We start from the raw sequence: 27,363 nt of genomic DNA, 5'->3' as shown, positions 1-27,363 counted from the left end.
CTTGTGCCTGTCGTTGCATGTGTCATATCAGACAGTTGCAGAGGCAGATGCAGATGCAGCTCAAAAGTATGTACTATGTACTACATACATCATTTACAAGCAGCATGTGCTTTAGTAGAGCTGCAACTGTTTGCTGCTACCTGTGTGACAAGGAGGATGTGTGTCCTGAACCCCGGCAGCTATAGAAAGAGCTGAGCCATTTGCTTTTAACTGCATTACCCATCCTCTGACAAATGTTGCAAAGCCTAAAAGTCTGGAAGCAGGCAAAGGGAGAACTGAGGAAACTGTCAGTATGTTGGCTAAAATAAAACAAAATTGCTGTCTTTAAACTGGGAAGAAGATGCACCTTGCAGTAATATTTGAAGAGGAGTGTTTTATCTGGAAATCCTCTCTTCTGTTGAAGTAATGTAATAAATGACAAAGAGAGTACTTTATCGTTCATGGGTGATCCTGGGAGATCTGACACTAAATAATGTGTGGCTCTTTTTTTAACTTTTTAAACAGATAACCCTTTTATACTTTCTTCAGGTCTATAAAACTGCCACCTTTAAATGTAATGTAGAGATCCCTGCATGTATCATTGTTAATATCCATAGTCTGGAGTGATGCTTTTACTCAAGCTCATCAGCAGCTAGAAAAGAGATACGCTTGAAACACTTAGATTTAGATGCTTGTAGGACAAACCGAGGTCATGCATCTTTTCCGTATCCAAAAAGCATTAAATTCACCCAGAGAGATGCACTTCTTCCCTGCTTGGACTTGGTATTTTCCAGATAGACATGGAAAAGCTTGTTCAGGCCCCTTGTGCTTGGAGGTTTGGGCCATTTTTTTTGTTGCCCACGTGCCCTCTGGAGGAGAGCAGGAACAAACCTGTCTCTGGATGTGGTGTAATTTCCTGAAGAAATGACACCTTGCTAGCACTCTGCAGAATTCCCAAATGCTTTTTAGCAACTATAAATATTTGAAAAGCTCAAGCTGTTTTCTCATGTGGAAGAAGTCTTTTACAGTTAATGATGATTTAGTTGTAATTTCAAGAACTACACTCTTCAAGAAGGGTGATTTTTGTTTATGTGAAAGAGTAAAAACACCTTAGTTCTCTGGCATTTATATATGTAAATTGAGAAACCTGCAGGTGCTTAAGAACATGGTCGCTCTGGTACCTGTAAGCACAAAAAAGCCTGGTAATTAACTCTGTCTGGGCTAAGGAACTGTGGCGCCTTTCTTCTGCTCAAGAAGAGGGCATCCCTGAAAGACCTGGGCACTGTGTCAGAAACTAAGCATCTCTTTTTCTTGCCACATTTCCAGTTAGTCTGTTTATGAAAATTTTGAACTGTCATTTCAGTCCGCCATATCATGGGAATTATGAAAGTTAGTTAGTCTGTTTATGAAAATTTTGAACTGTCATTTCAGTCCGCCATATCATGGGAATTGTAGTATCTTTTTAATTATTATTATTTTATTCTTACAGTATTTCACTTTTTGACAGTCCATGTTCTGGGGTGTTCTTTCACCTAGTTAAACTGGATTTCAAAAGGTATTTTTAAGATAAATATTGACTTGTTCTGCTGAAAATATAGAGTGAAATTGCTAATTTTTTCCTTTATGCAGTTGTTATTAAGATCATATGGAATCTGGTATTTGTATATTGTTTGGGTTTTTTTGTGATTAGCTCCCTGGCCTGAGAGACTACAGGGGATTCTTGAAGTATTTATTTTGTGTACAATATCATGGATGGCTATTATAAACTGCATATTTTTTCTTTAACTAAAATCAAATATATGATAATCTGCATGTAACTGTCAATCTTAACATTCTTTGAGTCTTTTATTTCAAGTAGCTTGGGTTTTTTCTTCTTGCAGAAAATGATTTTCTGTTTGTTTTTAAATTTCAGAAATCAACTTACAGCATTTTCATGTCTGACTACTGGTATTGGAGGTTGATCCCATGCAGAGAAACTGGAAGCTGCAACTGTTTTGCAACAGCCAACCAGTCTAATGAAGAGAAAGAAGAAGATACAAACCATCAGGTTGTGGTGTCAGATATCATGCAGCTTGTGGGAGAGAAGCAGGAGGTGCCAGAAAGCACAGCAGGTGAGAAAAATACGGTATATTTTGAAAGTTGTCCAGCTGGCTGCCAAACTGAGTTTAGAAGAGGACTGATAGCTTTAAGAATTTTAGCAGTAGTGTCTCATCACTAGTAATTAGAGTAGGGCAGGGAGCCCAAATAAAGGAATAGGTGAGTATTCATTTGCAGGATGTTGATGTCACCACAAAAATAAATGTTTAGTAGCAGCTAGTGAAGAATGAAGACCTTTACTCGGGAGGATTGTTGCATGTTATAAGAAATTAAAATAATTCCATAAATTAATTGATTAGCAAAAAATAGTCATCCCGAAGAAACCTGACCTACCTTCCTACAGTTTTAAAATCATACTCTAGAGAAACTGCTAAGAAGCAAATACAAAATACCTCTGCACCTTATCACATTGCTTTTGTTGCCATGGTCCACAAGCAGAAAGCTGTAGTGAGTGCTAGTTAATGGTTACAGGGGTTAAGAATACTTTTTTCCCTGTACCATCTGATCTTAATATTTACCCATGCAGGAGATTGTTGCATTCATATATGACCTATGTGACCTTTGCGTTGGTACTAGTGCAGATGGTCTATAATTCTATAATTTGATTTGGAGTTGCATCTGACAGCAATTGGTCTTTATTAACACATCTTCATTTCATTTTGTCAAAGAAGTCTTTAAAAAGCCTCCTAGGTAATTAAAAAATATCTACACATATTCATGCAAACCTCTAAGCTGGAAAAATGATTCAAAACAGGAAAGGTGAAATTCACTAAAATGCAGTTTTGCATTTAATATACAATTACAGGGCAGGATATGACTCCTTTGTCATAAAAGAAAAAAAAAAAGCTCATTCTTTCAGCCTGGATGAGCTAATGATGTTAGTGCTACTACAGAATGATTCATATTCTGCTCTGGCCTAACAGGAAGTAGTTATTAGAGTAATCATTTTATTTGTGTTCTGTTGAGATCTCAGCCAGAATATGAGATTTCTTTTGAGGGCAACAAGGAAAGATGCAGAAAAACCCCAAACAAACAATAAAACCCTGCAGAAATTCCAGAGGAGGATGTCACGATTGCTCAGAGAGTTACAAAATATGACTTCTGTGGAAATAAGGAGGGTATATCTAGACTACAAGAGAAAACGGAAGGAAGAGCATGCATATTCTGAGTTTCTGGTGGAGATCTTTGTAAGTTATGGAAGAAGGTGGACATATGCTTGTTTTAATTTTCTTGTTGTCCATATCTAATCGAATAAGAACAAGAAAATGAGAACTTGATTTCTGCAGAGAAGATTTAGACCTAGCTGTGGGGATTGTTAAACAGACTCCCTAAAGAGGTTGCAGAGTCTCTAGCCTGTTCTTAATGAAATCTCTAGGGAAACAAATCACTGCTGGAGTTGAGCTAGGTGTACTTGGTTCCATCTTGGTGCTTTAAGCTAGACTAAGACGTTTCAAGAAGTTTTTTTTAGTACAGTGCTTCTGTGGTGGAAGAAGGAACAAACTAAGTCGTGGGAAGGCAGGCCTGGAGTATGAAGTTAGAGGAGAGGTGGTTCTGTCTTGTGTCATCTGAAGGATCGTATATGGGAAATTGTTACTCCTTCTCTCCAGAAATTCAAGGGAGAGCTGTGTTAGCTTCAGACTATGGGGGGGGTGTGTGTATTCTCTGTTGATGTAACAGTGAATCAACAGTTGACTGGTTGATCTACAAAGCAAGCTTAGTAAGCTGCACGGATCAGAATGAAAGCAGTGAAGGTGGACCAGGAACTGAGTGTATATACATACTTCATAGGCATGGGACTGCCTATAATAACCTGCATGTACTTGGCTATGCTAATTTAACCTTTTAGCTGTGGCTACTGTCCTTCTGTCACTGAAATCCATGTAAAAGGAATGGGAGGTTTAGTAATGGAAGTTCTGGACTAAGTTTCGTGGCCCGAGATGTAAGATTTTTCATTGAGGGTTACATCCGCGCCTGGCTTGACAACTGAATTGCAAGCTGTTAATCAAAACTGAAAAGCACTTGACAATACTCTTTATACTTGGAAAAAGTGGGACCGTAGTTTAAAAAAAAACAACCAACCAACCAAAAAACTATGTTTTCTTTTGGCTTGAAGAAGAGAACGTTGTGTAGACTGGGAAAGGAGCTTTTCCAGAGCTATGAATGAGAAACCTAGTTGCAGATAATTTTCTGGTAAAGTTATTAAACTTTAAAACTAAATTCAGTGTGAAATCTCATTCTGTGTTACAGCTAATAATATTGCTAGTATTGGGGGTTGAATGAGTCATTGTGTTTGTGGCCATTTTATTGGGTTTTGATTTGTAACAAATTATTGCTCTTTAATTTATGCATGTTAGTATTTTCTGACTTTATCAAGGGACTGCTAAAAAGAATCTGCTCTGAAAAGAACTACAGCGGCATAACATGGTGAATATTTAAAAGGGGCAATTTGTATGCTGGGTATGCAGTTGGATAAACAGTTGTTTTGCTCTAGTTCTAATACTTTATCAAATACTTATTTCAGGAAAAGAAGCAAGTATTTTTGTGGTTGATAAAGAAAGCCATAGTGCCTTGCTCTGTGAAGCTAAGCCTTATAGTCTTCTGGTGGGAAAAGGCAGAAAGAGAAATGCTGCTGCAGAAAATAAACTCCAGCAATGTTGTTGGAGTCTTTTCCCTTCTCTATTTTCAGCTTCTGTAAGCAAGTGTTGAGGGGTCTTAGTCTCTTAGGCAAACTAATAATACTGTAGGATGGAGAGCATCTTGCTGCTCTTCTTAGTTAAACCATATGTTGCTGTTGCTGAAGTTTTAACGCCTTTGTTCCCTCCCCCTCCCCAGGAACTCATCTGCTCTGCTATTGATACTGTATTAATAGCTTTTTTTTTTTACGGCAATGTTTTCCTAGAAGTTATAATTATGATCAGATCTTTATTGTGTCTGTGAGTTTACACACAGAGAGAACATGTTGCATCTCAGAAGGCTTAAAAGCCTAGCCTGAAAGCGATAGATGAAGAAACATGCAAAATTGAGCTTGAGGCAGAGCACAACCAAGGTGGAAGCACGATAACATCCAACCAACTTGTATGTGGTTTTGCCTTATTTCAGATCATGTGTATAATACATTCTTCCCCTTCTTGTCTTCAGAAGAGACTGGAAAATGGAAAGGATAGAGGCGGGGAAGACAGTCATGAGTCTTTACAAATAAAAAAAGAAATAAAAAATCCAGTATTTCTATAATTTCTCAGTTCCTGTTATGGTGTTCTACCTGTTTGGGGTTGGACTTCAGGAGTGCTGTGCTTGGAGGCCTGTTTACAAAACAACAGGGGTTTTTTTTGAATGGGGCTTTTCTACTCTGGAAATGTTCCCCTTCAAATGGTTGATACCTTTTCTTTGTTTGAATTTTTTCCTCCTTCAGTTCAGATCTGTTTGGAAAATAGTCTTTTCACACAGGGTTTTTTAGCCTCCTACCATGATGCTAAAGCAATAGGGAAGCAGAGGAAGCCTTTTGTGGTATCAAGATTTGCTAGTGTGATGTCTTGGGAACTGTAATTGCTGATGTTACAGCAAACACCCATGAGGATGCTACAGTCAAAGCTTTTACAAAAGTAAGGGGACTATCATGACTCTGCCCAGGTTTTGAGGAATCCAAGGATACAGGTGACTGCTGACTGAAGTCTCTCTGGTGCAAATTTACCTGAGAAGAAAACTTCTTTTTTCTACCATGAGTAGAAAAAACTGCTAAAACCATTTTCAATATTAAAATGGGGTCTTTTTATCATTTTACATGATTTTTAGGATTTTTGCTTGAGAAATTACAAGGCAGCTGAGAAGACAGCTGAGTGACTGGGATGTGTCAATTCTAGCACTTGTAACAGTGCTGCAAAACACACCATCATCTGTTGCGCTCACAGGCACTTGAAATGCTCATCTGTTACATTCACGTGCTCTTGGAAAGAAATGTGCTTAGTATCATCTCAGAATGTTACATTGCATTGTTTTCCATACATAAACACCTTTTTGGCACTGCTCAGTAGCGTTACTGAGTTGACAGCTTTGACTGAATTATATACCTGCTACAACATCACTGGCTGGACCAGTGTGGTTGGGTTACATTATCAAGATGGCTGATGACCCATCACCTGCATCAGAGGGGGGGAGAAAAACTAATAACATGCTGTCTCTTAAACATTTGTACATCCTGCTAACTCCAGCTGCTTTTATTGGTAGCTAAAAGAGTGCCAGTGCATTTCTGGGGAGAAGTCCTCCATTTATGCAATGTATTTGGAAAGTTCCTTGATTCTTGGAGCTGTTTTGTGTTCTCTGAGAAGCTTTATCATACTCAGTATCTCATTAGAACTTTAATTTTAATTTGCAAAGCTGTGTACATTACAGCATACATCAAGTAACAAATTGATGAAAAACTTTTTTCCAGGGATTACTTACGAACTAGACGAATACAGCTAGCAGGTATATGTAGAAAATGAGGCTATGAATATTATACCAAGTGTTTTTGATGAGATTGTTTGCATACTCAAAAAAATAATATTAAAATGTCAAGTTAAGACCCCAAATTTGTGAGCCAGTTGGAGATTTCTTCTGTGTTAGAGTTCTGTATGCAACAAGACTGCTTTTTTCATGGGAGTGACGAGAGCATGCTGTCAGCTGATTATCACCAGTACAACTTCTGTGGAATGAAGATGGCATAATAGATTTCTCAGCCTGTCTGTGTGGATGCTGAATAGCCCGTGACCTTTTTTGCCTTTAAAAACAAGCCACCTAGAGCAGGAGCCCCTACGCTGTAATACACAAGCCACTTAGTGATATGTGGTCCAGCACAGAGCTGGGAGCTATTGCTGTCCCTGGTGGTATCTGTCGTAATGCTCAAGGACGAGGAGGAGGCGGGGAATCATGATTTATTTTCTTTTTTTATGAACATAGAACTGGGATCAGCATAACTGTTGGCAGAGAAAATGATTTGTTTTGCTGTACGCTTCTCTTTGTCTGCTTGGTGGCAGTAGGTTGTCCCCAAAGGATGGGCTGGATTTTACTGTGGGAGCTTTTAAGTATATCCATGCTGAGCTTTTTGTTTTGTACTAGTAGTTTGATTGATGTGAATTGCATGTCCAAGTAAGATACAGCAGATATTATGTGTGCACAGTTAACATTTCTCAGTGTTCAAGGTTATTTGCTTACAGTGGAACTCAATTTTATAAATACAAGTCTTTACAGACCTGTTCCTTTACTCTGTGCTGCAGGACTGGTATCAGTCTCAGCATCTGTTTATGAGACAATGTTTTTATATGTTAGTTAAAAGAGCTGCTTTTTACTGAAACTGAATTTCTACTGAAGGAATTTGGCAAAAGCTTGAGTTTAACTCCTCAAAATGAGACATATTTAAAGCTAATTAGAATAATCTATCTAACATCAGGGAAAGGAGAATCTTTGCATGGTAAACCTCATCTGTATTATGTTGCTGCTTCAAGTAACAGAGCAATGAAATCCCAGCTTGATTAAAACCAGTAGGAGTCTTGTCAGGATTTTCGTCTTAAGACTTTTAAGCTATGCAGGTTAACCAGCCTCTTAAATGAAATTAATATTAAACATCTTACTCTAATTCCTTCTTTCCTGGGAGTTACAGCAAATATGGAATATATAAAAATAACTTCTTGTTCAGCTAGTAGCATTCAGTTCAAGAAGTTAGAGCAGAAAAGCTCCATTAGTGTAAAATGGCATTGCCAGCTAAAAGTGAGCTATGGAGAGGTATTTCAGTAATGTCAGCAATAAAATTCAGAGTGTGTGTATGTATGTGCGCATATATATATGTCTGTAATTCTGTGCCACACTTGATGAATTTTCAGTTCAACTGCTGTTTCCTTTCCTGCATGTTGTGGGTATTTCATACAGTAACAGAGAAAGAATGCAGCTTAAAGAAAAAAAGAAAAGGATATTTTCAGGAAACAGTGCTGACTGAAATTGCTGTTATTAACTGCTAGCCACTAAGATAAAGTCGAAGAACCTATGGTATCATCTGCAGCTATAGGGAAGGCATGAAAGCATTTTTGAATTTTTCTTTAAAGTTCCCTGAAGCCAACTGGGAAAGATTTTAGGCAGATGTTCCAAGTACTGTGTGCTGCAATGGCTTATACTGATCCATCACAACTTTTAATGGTGTATTAGTATATTGGAAATACCTTTGCTGTACCTCCTTCTACTTTTTCCCTGTTTTCTGTTGTAATAAGCAGCCCAGCCACAGCATTTGTTCCCCCCCCCCCCCCCCCCCCTTTCTATTCTCCCATTTCCTAGAGAGTCTTTTGCTTTTCAGAAAGAGTTGGCTGGGGTTCCCTGTTAGCTGTGAGAGCATGTGAACCTGGGAGGTGTAGCTGGAGCTCTGCCAGCCTGACTGTCTGCCTTCGTTTTGCTGCCTGGCCTGTACTATGAGAGCTCCTTGCCCAGGGAGAGGCAAATACCAATGATCTGTACAAAGAAGCAAGGACTTTTTAAGATTAAGTTAGGGAGAAGCTATATCTGCTTTGTTCTGCATGGTGTTCAGAACACTTTCATGGTAAGATGTGGTCCATGTAAACTGAAAATTGGATTTTCCTCAAATAGTGGCATTCTTATGTTGCATAGGGAGGTATTAATTTATTCCCTAGCAACATTAAGCTAGTAAAAGTTAACACAACTTTCTTGGGTTTATATATTTTAATATTATTCAGGCAAGCGAAAGCCCAGGCAGAACTAAATCTAGCCAGGGATGTGAAAAATAACAAGAAGAACTTCTATAGATATATCAGGGATAAAAATAAGACGAGGGAAGCTGTGGGTCCCCTCCGGAAGGAAACGGGAGACCTGGTCACCCAGGATATGGATAAGGCTGAGCAACTGAATGACTTCTTTGCCTCAGTCTTCACTGGCAAGGGCCCTAACCACACTGCCCAAGTCACGGAGGGCAAGAACAGGGGCTCTGGGAATGAAGAACCACCCACAGTACAAGAAGACGAGGTTCGAGACCTCTTAAAGAACCTGAAGGTGCATAAGTCCATGGGACCTGATGAAATCCATCCACGGGTCCTGAGAGAACTGGCGGACGAAGTTGCTAAGCCCCTCTCCATCATATTTGAGAAATCGTGGCAGTCTGGTGAAGTTCCCACTGACTGGAAAAAAGGGAACATAACTCCAATATTCAAAAAAGGAAACAAAGAAGACCCGGGAAACTACAGGCCGGTCAGTCTCACCTCTGTGCCTGGCAAGATCATGGAGCAGATCCTCCTGAAATCCTTGCTAAGGCACATGGAGAATAAAGAAGTGATTGGAAACAGCCAACATGGCTTCACCAAGGGCAAATCGTGCCTGACAAATTTGGTGGCCTTTTACAATACTGCCACAGACTTGGTAGACAAGGGCAGAGCGACTGACGTCATTTACCTGGACTTATGCAAAGCATTTGACACTGTCCCGCACGACATCCTGGTCTCAAAATCAGAAAGTCATGGATTCGATGGATGGACCACTCGGTGGATAGGGAACTGGCTGGATGGCCGCATCCAAAGGGTTACAATCAATGGCTCAATGTCCAGGTGGCGGCCAGTAACGAGTGGTGTTCCGCAGGGGTCGGTACTGGGACCAGTACTATTTAACATCTTTGTCGGTGACATGGACAGTGGGATAGAGTGCACCCTCAGCAAGTTTGCTGATGACACCAAGCTCGGTGGCGCAGTTGACACGCTGGAGGGAAGGGATGCCATCCAGAGGGACCTAGACAGGCTGGAGAGGTGGGCTCGTGCAAATTGCATGAAGTTCAACCAAGCCAAGTGCAGGGTCCTGCACCTGGGACGTGGCAACCCCAGGCACAAATACAAGTTGGGTGGAGAATGGCTGGAGAGCAGCCCCGAGGAGAAGGACTTGGGAGTGCTTATGGATGAAAAGCTCAACATGAGCAGGCAGTGTGCACTGGCAGCCCAGAGAGCCAACCGTGTCCTGGGCTGCATCAGGAGAAGTGTGGCCAGCAGGTCTCGCGAGGTGATGCTGCCCCTCTACTCTGCGCTCGTGAGACCCCTCCTGGAGTACTGTGTCCAGCTTTGGAGTCCTCAACACAGAAAGGACATGGACCTGTTGGAACGGGTCCAGCGGAGGGCCACGAGGATGATCAGAGGGATGGAGCACCTCTCCTATGAAGACAGACTGAGAGAGCTGGAGTTGTTCAGCCTGGAGAAGAGAAGGCTCCGGGGAGACCTTATAACAGCCTATCAATACCTGAAGGGAGCCTACAGAAGAGCTGAAGAGGGACTCTTTGTCAGGAAGAGTGGTGACAGGACAAGGGGCGATGGTTTTAAATTGGAAGAGAAGAGATTTAGATTAGATATAAGGAAGAAATTCTTTACTGTGAGGGTGGTGAGGCACTGGAACAGGTTGCCCAGGGAAGTTGTGGATGCCCCATCCCTGGAAGTGTTCAAGGCCAGGCTGGATGGGGCTTTAAGCAACCTGCTCTAGTGAGAGGTGTCCCTGCCCATGGCAGGGGGGTTGGAACTAGATGATCTTTAAGGTCCTTTCCAACTCTAGCCATTCTATGATTCTATGATTCTATGATTATGTACTTATAGATGTCCTTTTGTTTATAACGTACTTGAAATATATCACCATTTAATCAGAAGAGAAAACAATAACAGTTATTAATGTTTTCATTTATTAATGAAAATTAATAGCTTTTCTGATACCTCTGAATGTAATGAATGTTTCTCTTTCGATTTAGATCATGCTTCGCTTTTCAGATATTCTCCATGCAGGATGAAACATCAGATGCTTGCTGAAACTAAAGTAGGAAAGCTTTGTCAGTTCTGTTTAGTCCCTGACGTGAGTACCTTTGTGCCTCAGGTGGCTCCAAAGAAATTGGAAAAGTGCCTAAGCAGCAGTGTAATTGAAATTCAGAGGGGGTTATATGTCTAACTTGTTTAGGCATTCTGTAAATCCCGTTTTTCTGTATCTGTAGGCACTGGATATCTTTGTAAATCTGCTTGATTAGAATACCTAAACAGGGAAAAAACAAACTCTATTATAGAAAGTGACATATTCTTCTGACAGGGTAATGCATGACCTTAGACATCTCATGCCTCTGATGTGTCCCCCACCCCGGTGGAATGAAAAGCAGACGCGTGGCAAGTTTAGCATTCTTCCTTGCTTGTTGCCTCCCCTGCTTCTGTAACGGCAGATCGCTTACTGGATTTGGCACTCACTCCTAAGGCCATGAAGACAGAGAAGTTGTGAATGTAAACGTTGCCTTGCATAGGTGCAATAGAAACCAACCATCTGAGCTACAAGGTTTCATGTGCTTCTTTCACATCGTCTCAGCATCACCTACAGATCTGTAGGGTAAAAGGTGGTGGGGTTAGATTGACTCACTGGCTTCCCACTGGACTGTTTGTCATGGAAATTAATTGCTTTACCTCTGTTCTAGTCAATACCCAGATTAGATGTTGGGTTGCCTCTGGCACTGAGGAATTACTCAGGGCTGTTTCATGAAAATGCACAGATTTGCTGGGGTTAATCGATGCACACTCTTTGAGTATTTAAAAAGTTAAACCGTCACTACATAGGAGGAGGGAGCTTTGATAACAGAAATATTGGAATATAGTGAAATAAATGATTTAATTTGTTTTCAAGCCTTTTTTTTTTTTTTGCATTTTGCTATAGCTACAACAGGTGTTTATGTCCACAAGTAAGGTGCATAGAAGTCTTCCTTACACTGAAAACAAACAGCTCTCTAGGAACACCTTTTTTTCATTATTAAGGTACAAACTGCAGACTGGCTGCCTACTGATATGACTGGGTTTCTTTGCTGTTGAAAATTGTGCTGGTTTAGAGTTGACTAGAATAGGCCAAACAGCCAGTTGTCCAAGGAAAAACCTTTTCCTCCTGCTAAAGATATTGTGTTTGTTTTAATTGCTAGAGGCTAAAGAGAGTTTATTTAATTTGGACATGCAATTTAAGTTCCTTAGTGATCAGTTTTATTTTCTCATCTTATCAGATCTGCCTCAGCCTATTTGTTGATCATAAGGTTCTAAAAAAATTGTGATTCTTTAACATTATTTGTTGCACATGATTAAATTATTGCTTGTAGTCTTAAAATGTCATCTAAACTAATTATTGAACAAATTAATGTATTTTCCATTGACTGTTACTAAACAATTTTTTATGTAGTGAGGTGGAGGGAAATAAATTTGATGCTGCATCTGGAGTCTGTCAGTTTAAGCTTACTACTGCTGTCAAATTTGTGTGACCTGTTTTGCAAAGGCTTACCTGGGGAAATGTACTTTTGCTAATTAGTATGTGTGTGGAGGAAGGGAAGGCTCTGTGGTAGCCCTGCAGCACACATGACTTCTATCCAAGAACCATCTTGGGGCAGAACAGCTACGCTGGTTTCTTCTAGGGAAAGCAGCAGTGGAAAATAAGCTGCCTGGGATTAACTGCTGCCAAGGAGACCTGTCCAAAAGGTGAAGGTTCCAGGGAAACCACATCAGTGTTGGTTCTGCTGAGGTTTCTAGGAGGTGGGGAGCAGGTCCTTGAACAAACGGGCGGTCTTGCCAGCAGCTTCTATTTCCAGTAAGGTGCGTGGATACGTGCATGACATTGTTAGTGTGCGGAGAAGGTATTGGAGACCTCTGTAATGCAGCCGGGACTTGCCAAAAAATCCAGTTGGAACAAGGCTGTTGGGCCTAAAGCAGAGTCATTTCTCTTAATGCTGCCTGAAGTCCTCTTCACTAGTATTCTGTGCTAAGAAGAGTTTTTTTCCAGGAGAAATCCTGGAAGTTTCTTTTTCCACATAGGCAGGGCTTGCAGTCAGAGGAGTAGGGGAAAATAATACAGCAAAAATGCCCCATTACACATGTTAAGGAAGCTGTTTTATTTTTCCCCTCCCTATTACTGCTTATTTTGAGAAACACCTCATTTTAGAATATATACTATATGTTCAAGAACTATACTATATATATATAAATTTGCTGCTCCATCTGTGCTGTAGTGTGCTTTTGTATAATTCCAGCTCTGTGCAATAGTACAATGTGGTGCGTCGTGTACCCTGGCATATTTCATTCCACAGAAATCATCTGCGCCTGCCCTTTTCACTGTTGCAAAAACCACATTTACCTAGGAAGGCTATAAATGAGATTCAAGAAGATACCGCAATGGCATACGTGTGTGTAGCCAGGAGCAGTCCCAAAGGGAGCAGCTGGGTTACTTACCCATTTTACTTAACTGGTGGGCCTCCAGCAGGGCTGCTGGGCTTATTTGTGTTCACTGTACTGCAAAGAAAGAGGCTCACCAGCAGCACATGGGAGAGAGCAGTGCCAGTGTTTGGGGGACTTCGGTAGCGTTTAGGTGTAAGTCCAAGAGGGTGCCCCTCGTTCTCTTTGTAATTCCTTCAGTAGTTTTTTCTGGTGAGGATTGAGCTATGTGGGGTTGAAGGGTCCCCTTGACTTTGCCCAGAGCTGCTGCTTTCTTGAGAAGGCTATCTGGAGTTTGGCATGTGCCGTGCTCTTGAGCTGCTACGCGTGTCCAGTATACACCTTGCTGAGCTTCACAGAAGGCAGGATGGTCAACTTTATGCAGGCTGGATACAGAGATGTTGGGGTTCTCAACATACGTCATAGTGAAGTGGCTGGAGCGCTTGCCCAGAAAAAGAGAGTGCTCTTAGGTTTCCTCCTCAGCCTAGAGAGCTGTGTGGATATCCAGCTGACCGGCTGCTGGGCTCTTCCTGGGTGAAGACAGTGTCTTGAAGGAGTCAAGATTCACTAGACGGGATGGTAGCCAGGGGGAACTTGGCTCCCTGCTGACTGAGCGAGGCCTTAACTTGTACAATGGGAGTCTTGAGTTTTGCTCTCTGTTTCCAATAGCATTTATACATAATCACTTGATATGCGATGCGTAATCAGTGATTGGAGTAGGGATCTTGTACTCATCTGATTGCATTTTAAAAGAAGGAATTGTGTAGATGTCAAAAGCCAAGCAAGGGCTGTGATTGTGAACCCCGATCATGATGTGTGCCTTTCAGCAGGCCCATGAAATGTCAGTCTCTGCAGAAAGAAAGATGAGGCTGAGCTGCCCCTCTGTCATATTCTTTAGCTTACTTACACGGTGTGTGCCGGAAATGTGGATTGTCCTGTGTTCCTCTCAGAAGGCCTCAATTCTTTTTGTGCTCCGATTAAGGAATGTAGAGCCCAGTAGATTCCATTATGGAAGGCAAATGCTGCGTGTCATTAACCAAAGTCCTTTGGGATCCTTCTTAATATTTAATAAGTCCACATGTGATCATCTAGTTCTCCATGAAGTTTTGAAGAACTTCTGCTTGGTCTGATCTGGCTGGTTATTAGGTTGTTTGGTTTGTTTGGGTTTTTTTTTGTTTGAGGTTTTTTTTGCTAAATCTGTATAATTGTTTAACAAAGAGGGAAAATATATTTAAAGTGCAAAAAGGTGTATAATAGACCTTAATTGTATGAACTTGGAGAGTGTATGAATAATTTTACTGACAGAATTCCTATCAACTGGTTCTGTTAGCCCAGTGTATGTAATATTCCTAGAAGATACAATATAAATATGTTATCTCCAAATGACAACTAGAAGTCACTGCTATTCTTTTATGCATCTTTTTGTTGGATTTGTTTTCCTTTTGGAAAGGAAAGTTTTTTTCCTTTCAGTTCTGATTTCGCAGTGACTGGGATGCAAAAGTATCCAGAGACAAATACTGAAGTATTTGCTGCTACTGTGCCTGGCCCTTTAATCTCTTTTAAGAAATTGAATTGTGCCCTTCCATGCCCAGTAGATGTTGCTGTTGAATCAATAACACTGAAAGAGAACAAGGGGGGGAAAAAAAAGCTTTTAGAGCTCAGAAGGTGTGGTAAATGTTCATGTATCTTATCCAGAGAAGAGAGCTCTAATTTAAAAAAAATAAAAAATGCAGTGCCCATAGTATTTTCATGTATATATATCAGCTGGAGAATCTGCAGCATAAATGAGAAGTAAGCATTGTGTGTGTAACTTTGAGTTATAGGTTTAGTGTCCTGTAGAAGAACTACAATGAAAGGAGGTTTTCTATCTTGCATCTCCATTATGGTTTTACTAAATATCTGTATTTTTTTACTCTCATCCTGAGAAGCATAAATCATGTCAGCCATGGTGGTATCTCTATAGCACGATACAATTTTGCAAAGCTATGCCATATGATAAGAATAGGCATTCCTGTAGCCTCTCCAAGTCAGCATTGTTCCTTGGAAGCTGGGGCCTTGTCAAGTTGTTGGAGCACCTTTTAAGATGAAAACCCATGATACAGGGTGGGTTTTGCCTGCTTTTATTGAAGGAGACAAAGCCCCCTTCGACAGGGAGGCAGGTCACTTTGGGGGAGGAGACTGAAAGAGGATAAAGAGGAAAACATTTAAAGGTGGTGTGTTTCCTTTAGCAGCACCTGTTCAATAAGGTTTTGTGTAGAGGAAGCTTTTTTAAATTATTTTTTAATGTAGTCTGGTCTTCTAACAGAGTTTGAGGGATAGTTTGTTATTGATCAGAAAAAAATGTGTGAATAAAATATTGAAAAAGTAATCTCACTGCTGAATTTTTTTCCCTGTTATATGGGAAAACATCCGCAGCTATTGGTTTCCTTGGAAACAAATTCACTGCAAAAGCTAAATGCACTGCACTGAGCCTGTCAATTTTACTGCATTTGAGAAGAGTTTAACATGCACACTTGGACCTTTTTACTGCATTTGTTTCTCAAATGCTGTTTCGTTTATGCTGTACTGGCGTAAAACACCTGATCAAAGGAGATGTACAACATGCTTTGGATTTTGGACAAAACAACAAGAAAGGTTGGTATTTACAAGCCTAAACATGGACTCTCTCTGTGTGTATATATATATATTTACTTACAGACAGCATCGAGTTTTCTGAGTGCTTATTTTTACAGTCTTGCCTTTTAAAGCTCAGTGCTGTTGTTTGCTTATTGTTGCAGTCTTAGCTGTTATTTGGAGTTGGAGATCAGAGAGCTGCTGAAAGGAATTGCTGGTTCATTTGCCTCGTAGTAGGATTTTGGCAGGACATTGATTTTTATTTGTAGTTTAATTAATTCAATATGGGATATATGTATGTGTTCTCACAGATTAGTATTCTTCTTCTGACTGTGAAAGGAGTATGATTTCATATGTTGTGTTAGAAGATTTTAGTGATGCTTCAACTGTTCAAGCCAAAAACAAATCTGTGCAACAGTGTGGTTGTGTAACTGTATCAGACAGAATTAATTTAAAACTTACTTGCACTATTGTACTTTAAGAAAGAGAAGTTCTGTTAAGCAAGCATTGCATAAGAATTAGCTTGTTTTTCAGCAGGTATGTTTAACATAGCTTCACTTGTGTACCTGGGTCACAAGTACATGAGGTAGAAGTCACATTTGTGACTGTCTTTCTGTTAGTGAAATGGTTTCCCATACATATTGGAAAAATAACATATAGTAATGAGAAGACTAGGTTGTATAGAAAAACACTTTTAACACGTGTTGACAAAACACTGGCTGTAGCTCGTCAAATATTAGAGAGACATCTGGCAGTGATTCCGTGGTGGGATTGCTTGCTAAAATAGGCTTTGAAATGTTTCAGAAACATTCAGTTTCCTCTCTTGAAGGAGGCAGCTGTTCACATGAAATTATATATTAAGTTTAGTCAGTAGGCCCATTGCATTTGGGATTTTATTCATGAGTATTAAACGACCTTTGAATCTGAGACCTTACTGTGTTCCCCGTGTTGCCTGTCATTGCTGAGGTATATCTTTCTAAAGAGTTGTCTCTTTAGAAAGGACTTGAAGTGGAATTTTCATGGACTTCCTTTTGTTACTGTTTGGTTTAGGTCCTCTCAATTACTAATATTACATTAGAATGGTCCACATGTTCTGTGTATACAAACTGAGCCTATTTGGGGGTTGGGGAGATGGGGAGAGCAGGCAGATACTGTCTATTCCATGAGAAATGAGTCTTTCGTTTTAAATACTTTTTTTGCAAATGTAGGGAGAGAGGAAGGAAAGGGATAGTAGTCAGGTGAAAGAATTATTTGTATGTCAGCTGTTATTCATGATCTATCTTCTGAACCCTATACTACCCCCAGAAAATTAATACAAAAATATTTATTCTATTGTAAAACAAACAGTGCAGTTCCTTGAACCACATGCCGCCTAATCCCATGAAAGCAATAAAATTAAAGTTAAGCCATCTAATAACATAACTACTTCTACTTTTTGAGAGCTGTTTGCCTGCAAGCCATTACTACACCACTGCTGATTACTCTAAAAGACTTCCCATTTGCACATACATGTGACAGCGAAGAGAAATCTGATATTTAGAAAGAAGAAGTAGAATAACAGTTTTTATGAGTAACATTGTGTTACGGAAAACTTTTGGATAGTTGAAGAATATCTGACTTCTGTATTTGATAACATCATTTCAAACTTTGTTTGTGAGGGGGTTTAGTTTTAGACATTTCTTTAGTTTTACCCATTACAGCCTTCCAGCCAAGGGATCCAGCTGTGCTAATATCCACACACGCAAAGGTGACTATTTCTTTAATACCTTACGCTGTTTCTCTAAAGAGTTGGTCAAGATCTTGAAGGAAGTAAATGGCTCTTAGGGGGATGCTAGTGCAGATCGGTCTCTAGGGGCCAAAGAGACTTTTCCGTTTGTGTGTGTTGCTGTGGTATAGCTAAAGTTTCAAGTCAGGCCTCCCGGTGCATGGTATCTGGCATACTCAAGCCTCTTCTATATGCTGCCCTTTGGAATCGCACGTTTTAAATTATATTTCATAATTCTAGCCTCCCTGTTCTCTCTGCTGCTCGTTTGTGCTCTGCTGATGCATTGACATTATTCAGCTCTGAAAATGCTCTTCCTCTTGGGTGTGCGAGTGGGAATAGTGGAGAGGATCAAAATGTTCTCCTTCAGAGATCGAGGCATTGCCATGAAGTATAAAGAAACATGATTGGTCCATTATGCACCGGTTGTCTTGGAAGGGGGCATACGGTACCATAATTCTTTTGCTCCTTTCAGGCCTGAGACCCTGACAATAATCATGCAGAAGCGTTGTATGCCATGACAAATATATGACCATGCACAACGAACTAGTGTGAGACGCTGTGGTTTTTGTGTGATGCATTCATGTATTTTTTCTTTACTTTCTGGGAATTATTTGTGTGCTTCTGAACTTTTTTATTAAGTAATAATTTTTTTTTAGCGTTGTCGTAAATAACATCTGACTGGAGCTGAACCCAAACCAGCATTGTAGATACACCCTTTGAATTACCACATCCAAGCTGTGCAACTGTGTTTCAGCAGGCGTTCCCTTACTGAGCTTTTGAGGAAACTCTTCAGTCCTGATGCAGTAGTTACAACTGATGAGTAAACACAGATGGTAAGTGGCAGAAGTGCGGGACAGGATGGCACTGACATTCTGCTGAGTCTCTGGGGGAGAGCCAGCAGCTGAAGGAGCGAGTCATTTTCAGCCTGTTGAAACTGAGAAGAACTTCTCAGTTCTCTTCATAAAGAGAAGAACTTCTGAGAGCAAAACTTTGCAGAAAGAAACTTGAAGAACTTGAGAAATGGCGAGAGTACAGAACCTGACATTTTGTGGAAATCTCATGTCAAACTTTGTTTAGGTCTCATAAAACATGACATTACTCAATGGACAACAGAGCGCAGAGCAAGAACAGCATGATTACAAAGCAACTGTTGAAAATTCCAGTGTTGAAAATATTTTGATACACCAGTTGGTGCATCCTGGAGGTTATTAGTTATCAATAACTGTGCGGCTGACCTGACAGCAGTGGAGAGGGTTAGAAACAAATGTGTCTCATGATTTGGAAGAGGAAATGGTGTACTGTGCTCGGGGTGGGGGGGAGTCTGTCTGCGAGCCTATCCCTCTGTGTTAATCTTTGTGGATTTGTGGAGCCAGCTTTTGGTTGTGGTTGAGTTTGACTCAATTCAAAAGACTTTTTTTTTAAAGTATCCAGACATTATAAAGCTTAAAAAATTATTTGAAATTGAAGCTCATGCAACCTCTTATGTGTAATAGATGGTTTGTCAAAAAGCACTTTTTTAACTGCATTTTAAAGGCAAAGAAAGTGAAAATAAACAGCATTGCATTAAACTTATCACTGACAAAAGAATCCTTGTTATGGATTGGAATTAGTTGTAAGAGTGAAGGCAGGAAAATAAGAAAAAACAACAGCAGGACATAATCAAAATAACAAGGAAACACATACATGCACGCTTACATTTTTCTTTCAAAAGCAGTAACTACTCAGGACCGTGTTCCTTCAAGAAAACTAACAACACTTTCATAAGACCGTTAAAGCAAAAATTCAGTCTTTCTGTTTCAAAAAAGCATGAGATGGTGGTTTGGATGTGGCTTACGATGTAGAGAAGCCTATATGACCTTTTCCTTTCTGACAGCTTTACCATAATGAAGGCAGAGAAACTATAAACTGAAAAGCCGTCATTTTCCCTCATCTAGTGAGGGATTGTACAGACCAGCTCCCAGGAAAGATCAATTTCATGTGGCTGGTTTGGGAAGTAATGTCTCCTGTGAAGAATATTTAATGGAAAAAAATTATGGGATCTGGAAGTGCTCACTATTTCATATTCTAATTAAAAAACCCCAAATCATTGTGAAATGGACATAGCAATTTTTGGTTGTCAAGAAATGAAAAAGTTGTAATTGTCTGCACAAGACTTTTTTTCAGAGGCATTTTTTTTTCCCTAGCTGGAATCTCCTGCCACTTTGACAAGATCCGACCTGCTCTTTCTCTCCTGTATTAAGCATCCATCAAGGCAAATAACCAGACTAAGAAAATAATGCTATTTTATTTACCAAGGATTGTATGCAGTGAAATAGATGAGGGAATTGGCCTGCTAAGGAAACATACACAGAGAAATTTTCAAGCTCTGTCGTGAAAGACACAAAGGCACCATTGAAGGACCCGCAGTGAGGGTGAGTGTTCTGCAGCAAGACTGAGACCTTGTTCGGGGTTTGGCCTCTTTGGCTGCAGTCTAAGTACCCTTCTCGTTGTTGGAAATGATTTTCCTATTCCTAGATGCTTTTTGAGACTTCTTAAATATTCCTGCTCTGCATCAAGACAAAGCCAAGTCCTTTAACGGTGCTTTTGAGGGTGCAGTCCAGCAGGGAGGCCAGCACCCAGGGCAGAATAGCAAGTAGCCTTAGGGGGACATACCTGCTGGAGGTGGGCCATCCAGCCAGACCAACCACAAAGTGAGTTTTCCCATGTCTTCAGTGAGTTCCTTGAGTATTGCAATATTTCCTTTTCTGAAAAGGGAACAGCTTTCTGTCAGCCTAAAGCTCCAGTGAATGCTACATTTTAAAAGATGTACAAGTGGAAAAGGGCAGTCAAATTTTAAGATATATCCTGTTATAAAAAAGTTCTGAATTAAAGTTGACATCCTTCTACTCTGTCCTTTATCTGTGATAAAACTTGTCAGCCTGTTCCTCAAGGGGTAAGCACTTCAGATTTATTCTGTGCAATCAAACTGAATGGTCCTGGAAATACCCTACTTTTTTTATTCTGAGTACTTTTTAGATCGCCGATTAACAATTACAAGTGACAGTTAAATATCACATTTTGTTACAGAGTAATTTCCTGGGAATATTTTAAATCAGCCCTGACTCTTGAACCTGCTAAACTTTTATGTGTAGAGCCAGTTCTTTTGAAATAGTGATTTTTACAAAGTGGGGCATGTAATAAAATTTGTACTTTTTTTAATACTCCAAATCTGAACACACTGATTTAAACTGGACTGATTTAAAGTCTAATACTTTTTAGGAGACCTCAAATGTTGGAGCTTTACAAATGTTGGACAGACTTTTTTGGGGGTGAGAAATTAATTTTATGACTCCTTACCCTGTAAAGAAAAGAAAACCTTTGAAAAGAAAATCACCGCGAAAGAGAAGACAAAAGATGTGTGTTTTCTAGATTGATTTCATTTCTGCATTTAAATGCAGAATACTAACTCTGGAGGAGAATATGACAATGACATGTCTTCTTTCAGACTCTACCACCTATTTAATTATCATGGTACCTTTCAAAATCGGATCTTCTAAAACAAGAGCTCCCCAATTTCAACTTTTTTCTATGTTTAAAGTAGTGTGGTTTCAATTTTTTCAGGGGTTGGAGTAGTTTCCCTTGTGTGGCCTTTCCTTTAGTTCTACATGCCTGTGGAAGTCCCCCAAAGGAGAAAATAATAGTGCTACTTCACTTCTTTCCATATTATTTCTGTTTGCAGCAAGTTCTTTTCCCGCTCACCTGTATGCTCCCTGTCTTCAGTCTTCCTGACTTCCTACAGAAAGTGCTTCCTTCATCTCTAAAGATATCTCAGTAAACTTATAAAGGTAGTGTCTTATTTGGCACTGCCCTGGTGAAAAGACAATATTCATTCATGGCCGTGCCTGCTTTTAGAGGAGTGCAGCTGCTGGCACATCTGGGTGGTTTAGCTCCTCAGACTGGAGAGAGATAAAGCCCCTGGAGCAGGGGCAGTTGGAGGTGTTACACAAAATAAACTATTTCAAGGCTGTTGGCTCTGCAGTGATTACTTAATCCCATGTGGCAAAAGAGGAGGATGAAGAAGAAAACTGAATGAAGCAGTTACTGGGAAACTTGGCACTCTTTAGGAACACAGAAGATCACTGGAAGATATTCAAATGCCATTTCATTTGTTTGCTTCTTAGAAACAAGGGAGGCTGGGGAAAAAATACTCTGCCTGTTTTGCTGGGAAGTATTAAAACCCTTGATCAGTTTAATCATTTTAAGTTCATTCAGGCTGAAGAGCCTAACTACAAAAGTTCACAGAAGTATGAGGAATGCTGCTCTAGTGTGAAACTGGTACAGGATATGAAAGAAATGAATTATGAAAGAGTTAGTGGCTCAGCTTAAGACTTAAGTATGAATCTTGATTTTTTTTTTTTTTTTAAAGAGTCTAGATTGTGATTGATAAGGTGGAAAGAAACATGTTTATTGAAGAAGACTGAAAGTACTGGGAGCTGGACTGTAGCAAGATTGGGCTGAATTGGGGAAGAGGCCACCAAACAGAAATGAGTATGTTGCGTTTCATTCATCTTCTACTACTTCCCAGCCATGGGCCTGAGCAATAACAGAAAGGAAGGGGAGCACCTATGTAGAAAGAGGGTGAGGGTGAAGCTTTTCCCCTACTGCTGAGTACTTCATTCGGGTACCACCTTGGCCTGGTCCCTGTGTGTGACTAACACACATCCCAGATGAGGGAGCATGGAGAGCAGCTGCTAGGCCTTTTTTTCTGTATGGTACTTACTTTCTCAAAGGAAAATATTGAGGCTGATCTGACACTGAGGACTTGATAGAGATTTGGTAAATTAATAGGTTAGTAAAACAAGGCATAATTTTGGTGGAATTCCTCTGTTAAATGCTCCTGCACATCTGAAGGCTTCTTTAGTCTCTGTTCCTGTATGAACCTTGACCATGCTCTGGCTTTGTACGAGTGTTTGAGCATCAAGTTTTTAAGGAGAAAAGACTTCTACTTTTTTTTTCTTTCTTTTTTTTTTTTTTTTTTTTCCTTCCTGCATGTATTTGCAGGGTAATGACTTGTACAATGCAAAGTTCTCTATATTCCTTGAGATTGTGAATCTAGAAACAATTTTCTCCTTGTGAAAGAGTGAGGTATTGCCAAAACCAGAATACTGCCATCTCTGCTTATGAATCCCAGTTTCAAATCCGAGATGCTTTACATAATAAAGCCTAACTGGGCTGATTACCAAGAGAACTCAGTCATTCAGAAAAATAAAAGGGAAAAATCCCTTTGCTTCATGAAGGAAGAACTGGTGCCAAGAGGAGGTTGAAATGTTAAAAATGCATTTTCTGTTTGGATCTTTCATATCAACTGTCCTGTCTCCCCTTTCTTTCCCCTTTTTTAAGGCTGGGGATCAGCATTGCTTTTGTGCAGTGGGTGCATGTGGAAGTTTTTTGTAGGACCTGTGAGGACCCTAGATTATGAAAACCACGTTCAGTGGGTCTTTTCCCGCTCTGCAGGAACCCAGCTTAGGTAAGTCTTTCTTGGCTATATTTGCAGTGCCTTAGGGCTGTGATGGTGACGTGGATGCCTGTAGCTTCATTACTTACACAGTCTATAGAGTTCTGTGGCATGTGATGGTGGGGCCATCCAGAAGAGAGCGTGGCTGACTCGCCTGCCTGATGTTGACCACGTGGTATCGCTGGAAAGCAGTATGGCATGTTTGGCAGAGGGTTCAGCTTCATAGGCGTAACCATCCATATGCTCTGCCCGTTCCCTTTGCAGCAAGCGATGTGGTAGGGCCCATGCAAAGTGGCAGGGAAACCTGTATGTGTTTTAATTTCTTGTAGTTCTGCTTTATATTCCATGAACATTATTTGTTCCACTGCAGCTTGTCTCAGGCTCTTAGAGAAACTAAGCTCCTGTGGGTTGAACCGAAAGCCCTCTTGTGGATTAATAATTGATTAAAAAACAAGAAACAGGGAGTTGCTTTAGGTGGTCAGTTTTCTGTATGGTACTTACTTTCTCAAAGGAAAATATTGATGCTGATCTGACACTGAGGACTGGATAGAGATTTGGTAAATTAATAGGTTGGTAAACAGGGAGTTGCTTTAGGTGTTCAGTTTTCTGTGGGTGGAGGAGAGTTACTGGTGGACTAAAGCAGGGATTTCTGCAGGAGCTTCAGCTATTCAACATAGTCCCAAATTAGTTGGAAGTGGAAAGGAGTTGTAGAAAGACAAAATTTCCAAATATGTGAAATGATTCAAAATAGTCAATTTCAGTGCTGAATGCAAACAGTTGGAGGATAAATTAGTGATGCTAAGTAAGGGAAATTAATTAATTGTACGGAGTGATACATATGAGAAAAAACAACACTATTCCCAAAGCTGTCTGTACCCTCAATAAGAGACCTTGACTGATGGTGGGTAGTTCCCTGAAAGCAGCAGCAGCTCAGTGGGCGCTCAGTGTGGGTCCAAAAGGCAAACAGAGCATTACGAACGGCTGAGAGGGAAACCGAGAACAACAAAATCCTTATGTCACTGTGTAACTCTGCTGTGCCTACTTCTTGAGTACCGTGTCCAGTTTTGTTTGCTTTGTTAGAGTAGAATCAGGGTACGCGGAGGCATGGCGAAGGCGGTCAGAAGTATGAGATTGCTTTTGTACAAATAGGAACTAATTAGTGTAGGAAATTTTCTGTCTGGTTAAAAAAAAAGGATCGGAGGGGACATAATATCACCTACAGTGGCAGTCTGTATAGTCATGAATGGCTTGGGGAAGTGAATAGAGAGTGTTTATTTCCTGGTTTGTTGGTTTTTTTTTCCCACTGCTTCACAAAAGGCAAACTGGGGCACCCAGAAAAATTTCAGGAAGGTAGTTTAAACAAAAGCAGTTTTTCACACAGCACATCATTACTTTTTGGAACTCGTTGGTGAATGATACTGTGGAGATCAAAGTAAAGTGAGCAGAAAAATCTTTAGTTGCAAGTATCTTTTTTTGCTCGGGCAAAACTCATTACATGATTATATGTTAATGATTTAAGGTTACTGCTTTGGCTCCTCACAAGAGGATAGTTATGTCACTTCTGGAACATTTTCAAAGTAGCTACAATTTCTTGAAGAACTAGGTAATACTTTTTGGCTGGAGCTGCTTGAAAATAAGAGGGGTGTAATGTTGCTGTGTTTGAACAGGCTTTGCTGGAGACTGCAGCCAAAACCAGAGCAAAGCAAAGTACTGAAGGAAAGAAATAGCGTGGTTGTGGCTTTCAAACCCAATAGAAGTTTAGAAGAAAATCAATACAAACCTGCACAAGTCAGGTCAAATATTACATCTATATACCCCTGGAGGTTGATTAAATTCTACAAATATGTTTACTCCTTGCTTATTATCTTTACAGTTTCACTGAAAGAAATAGGAGTACAGGCCATTCGACAAAAATATTTTCACTGAATTTTAAATATCTAAGACAGAACTGAAAGAATGTGTGTTCCTCAAATTTCTTTATAAAAGTATTTTCTTCACAGTGCTGTACTTCAGTATAAATTCCTCTGGTGCAGCAGGGGCTTGCCTGGGACTATTGAAGATTTTTTGCTAGAAGTGATACATTAGCAGAAGTTAAAAATCAGAATTTCAGAAGCAGCTTGAATTTTTCAGTAAAACCAAAAGTTACATATTAAAAATAATCACATTTTACCTGAAAAATGAAAACATCTCCTATTGTATTTATAGACTTAGTGCTAGAAATGGACATCAGTCCTTTTACTCTCAAATTTTAATTTAGTGTGAGATGTGTGAGCATGAAATGGCATATTTAACTACCTAATATGTTTATCATGATCACCTGCAAAGGGGGGGGAGGGGGGGGGGGGCAGGTACAAACTTCAAGAGAGCAAAAATTGCAGTAGCTCTTCCCGAAGCCATACTGATGCTGTTATTTCCAGAATTGTTTTTATTCCCTAGGTAGCTCGTGTAAGATACTGGTTTGATTTTTGTTGCAAGAAGGCCCAGGTGGCCCTCTTGTTAAGAGCTGATTTTAATTAGCTTAAGGTCTGTTTCTTTACTCTGACTCAAGATTATTCATTAAACCATGGATGATCTGGTTAGATTTCAGTTTCGAACCAGCAAGGATCCTAATCCCACGTTCTGTGCTTAAGTATATTGAAAATACTGTATCTCTATTTCTTTCAGTGGAGAAACTACAGCTAAGCTTGTTACTGTATCGCTTCAGACAAGGCTGCCTCATTTCCTTGAATGAACATGATTAAACAAGTACATGATTACAAAAAACCACCCCACTTCTAGGTAAACTAACTTGCAGTCCAGCTAACTGAAACTTTTTGCTTTGATGCTCTGCTTGTGCCTTGTGTTTTGAGTTTGAAGGTGTAGAAAGTATATATAAGGTGGCGATGTTGGTATAACTGAGCTTGAACTAGTATATTACAGTTCTCCATTCATTTTGCACAAGTATAAATAGCTATTTTGTGCATGCGATCCTGAAAGTTCACTGGCTGATGTGATAAAATTCATCAGTACGCTTATATCTTGCTTTTCATTTGTCATTTCACTGAGAAAATGCCATGGAAAAATGAAACTTGTGATATAGGGGAGGCTTAAGCAGTTTGCTGATTCTCCAAGGAAAATGTGAAATTGCTATTGAATTGAGACAGGACATTCCAGGAAAGCTGGGATTGAACTAGCATCTTCTATTGCAATACATACTTACGAATGAATATGTCTCCTGAACTTCTTGCTGCACTGGGAAATAGTGTCATCTTACAAGTGAACTTTGCTGTTCTGCATGCGCTTAAACGTCTTGGGCCTTTAACTTGCTGCAGTCAACAAGTCAACACTGGCTTCCTGACATCCCTGTGCTCTCTTTGGACAAGGTGTTCTATCCCCAGCCTTTGTTTCAGAGCAAGCCTCAGCCACACCTGTGGACTTGCCCACATTTCCTAGTTTGTTTGCTCCTGGTTCACCGCCTGAATGGCCAGAGCCTGACCTGGTAATCATGGGCTTGCTCCAGGTCACTTGTTCCTTTGCAGAAATGCAATCTTAAATGCCGGTCATATATACAAAATACTTTTCGCATATGAAGTTCCTATAGATGCTGTATTTCTACAGTAATACTTTGTTATGCAAAAGCTTGACTGGAGACAATTTTTTCATTTCTATTAATATAGAAATGGAAATATATATGACTCTAGTCATATATAATACATGGAGCTGCTGTAGGCCTGTCATACTTGGAGTGGAAATGATGTCGGACTTTCTATAAATGAATATTTAAATATGAACTCAATTAATTTTATTGACAGAGGAAGCACAGGTAGATTGATGGGTCCTCTTAAAACATTTTTTTGTAGTTCATGCCCTCTTAGGGTTGAGAGTTATGAACAAGTCATCACAGGTATCCACGTATTTTCTTAGGAAGGACTGCTGCTTTTTGTCTGCTGTATGTAATCTGTGGAAAATAATCTTTATACTAAATAACACTTTTAAGCATACAGGAAAACATGCCTTTTTCTTTTAGACATAACCATTTATTTATTTTAATGGCTAAAATATAAAAGACAACTAAAACCAATAGAATGATTAGAAGACTGGGAGAATTCAGGTGACCATCAGCAAAAGCATGTTAATAATGACATTTGGTAGGCATTGGGATAATCTTGAAAAAAGAAAGTGCTGAAAGCCTCATAGTTTGAAACTTGTAAAACAGTCTGTATAAA

At 39.9% G+C, this 27,363-nt stretch overlaps 1 protein-coding gene across 4 annotated transcripts in view; it reads left to right on the top strand.

Annotated features, from left to right (window-relative positions):
* Positions 1-1,867: 1,867 nt before the first annotated feature.
* The window catches only part of MCF2L (MCF.2 cell line derived transforming sequence like), a 158,943-nt gene continuing 133,447 nt past the window's right edge, over positions 1,868-27,363 (top strand). For 2 of the 4 annotated variants that reach the window (XM_074155776.1, XM_074155766.1), the window contains exon 1: positions 1,913-2,090. In XM_074155776.1, the coding sequence (XP_074011877.1) occupies positions 1,913-2,090 (178 nt within the window). Of the gene's footprint in view, positions 2,091-27,363 lie in introns of all 4 variants that reach the window. The other 2 variants (XM_074155793.1, XM_074155802.1) reach the window with 2 other exon arrangements.

The sequence above is a fragment of the Numenius arquata genome, chromosome 1, assembly GCF_964106895.1.
Source record: "Numenius arquata chromosome 1, bNumArq3.hap1.1, whole genome shotgun sequence".
NCBI classification, from domain to species: domain Eukaryota; kingdom Metazoa; phylum Chordata; class Aves; order Charadriiformes; family Scolopacidae; genus Numenius; species Numenius arquata.
This window is presented reverse-complemented; position numbering and strand designations above follow the sequence as displayed.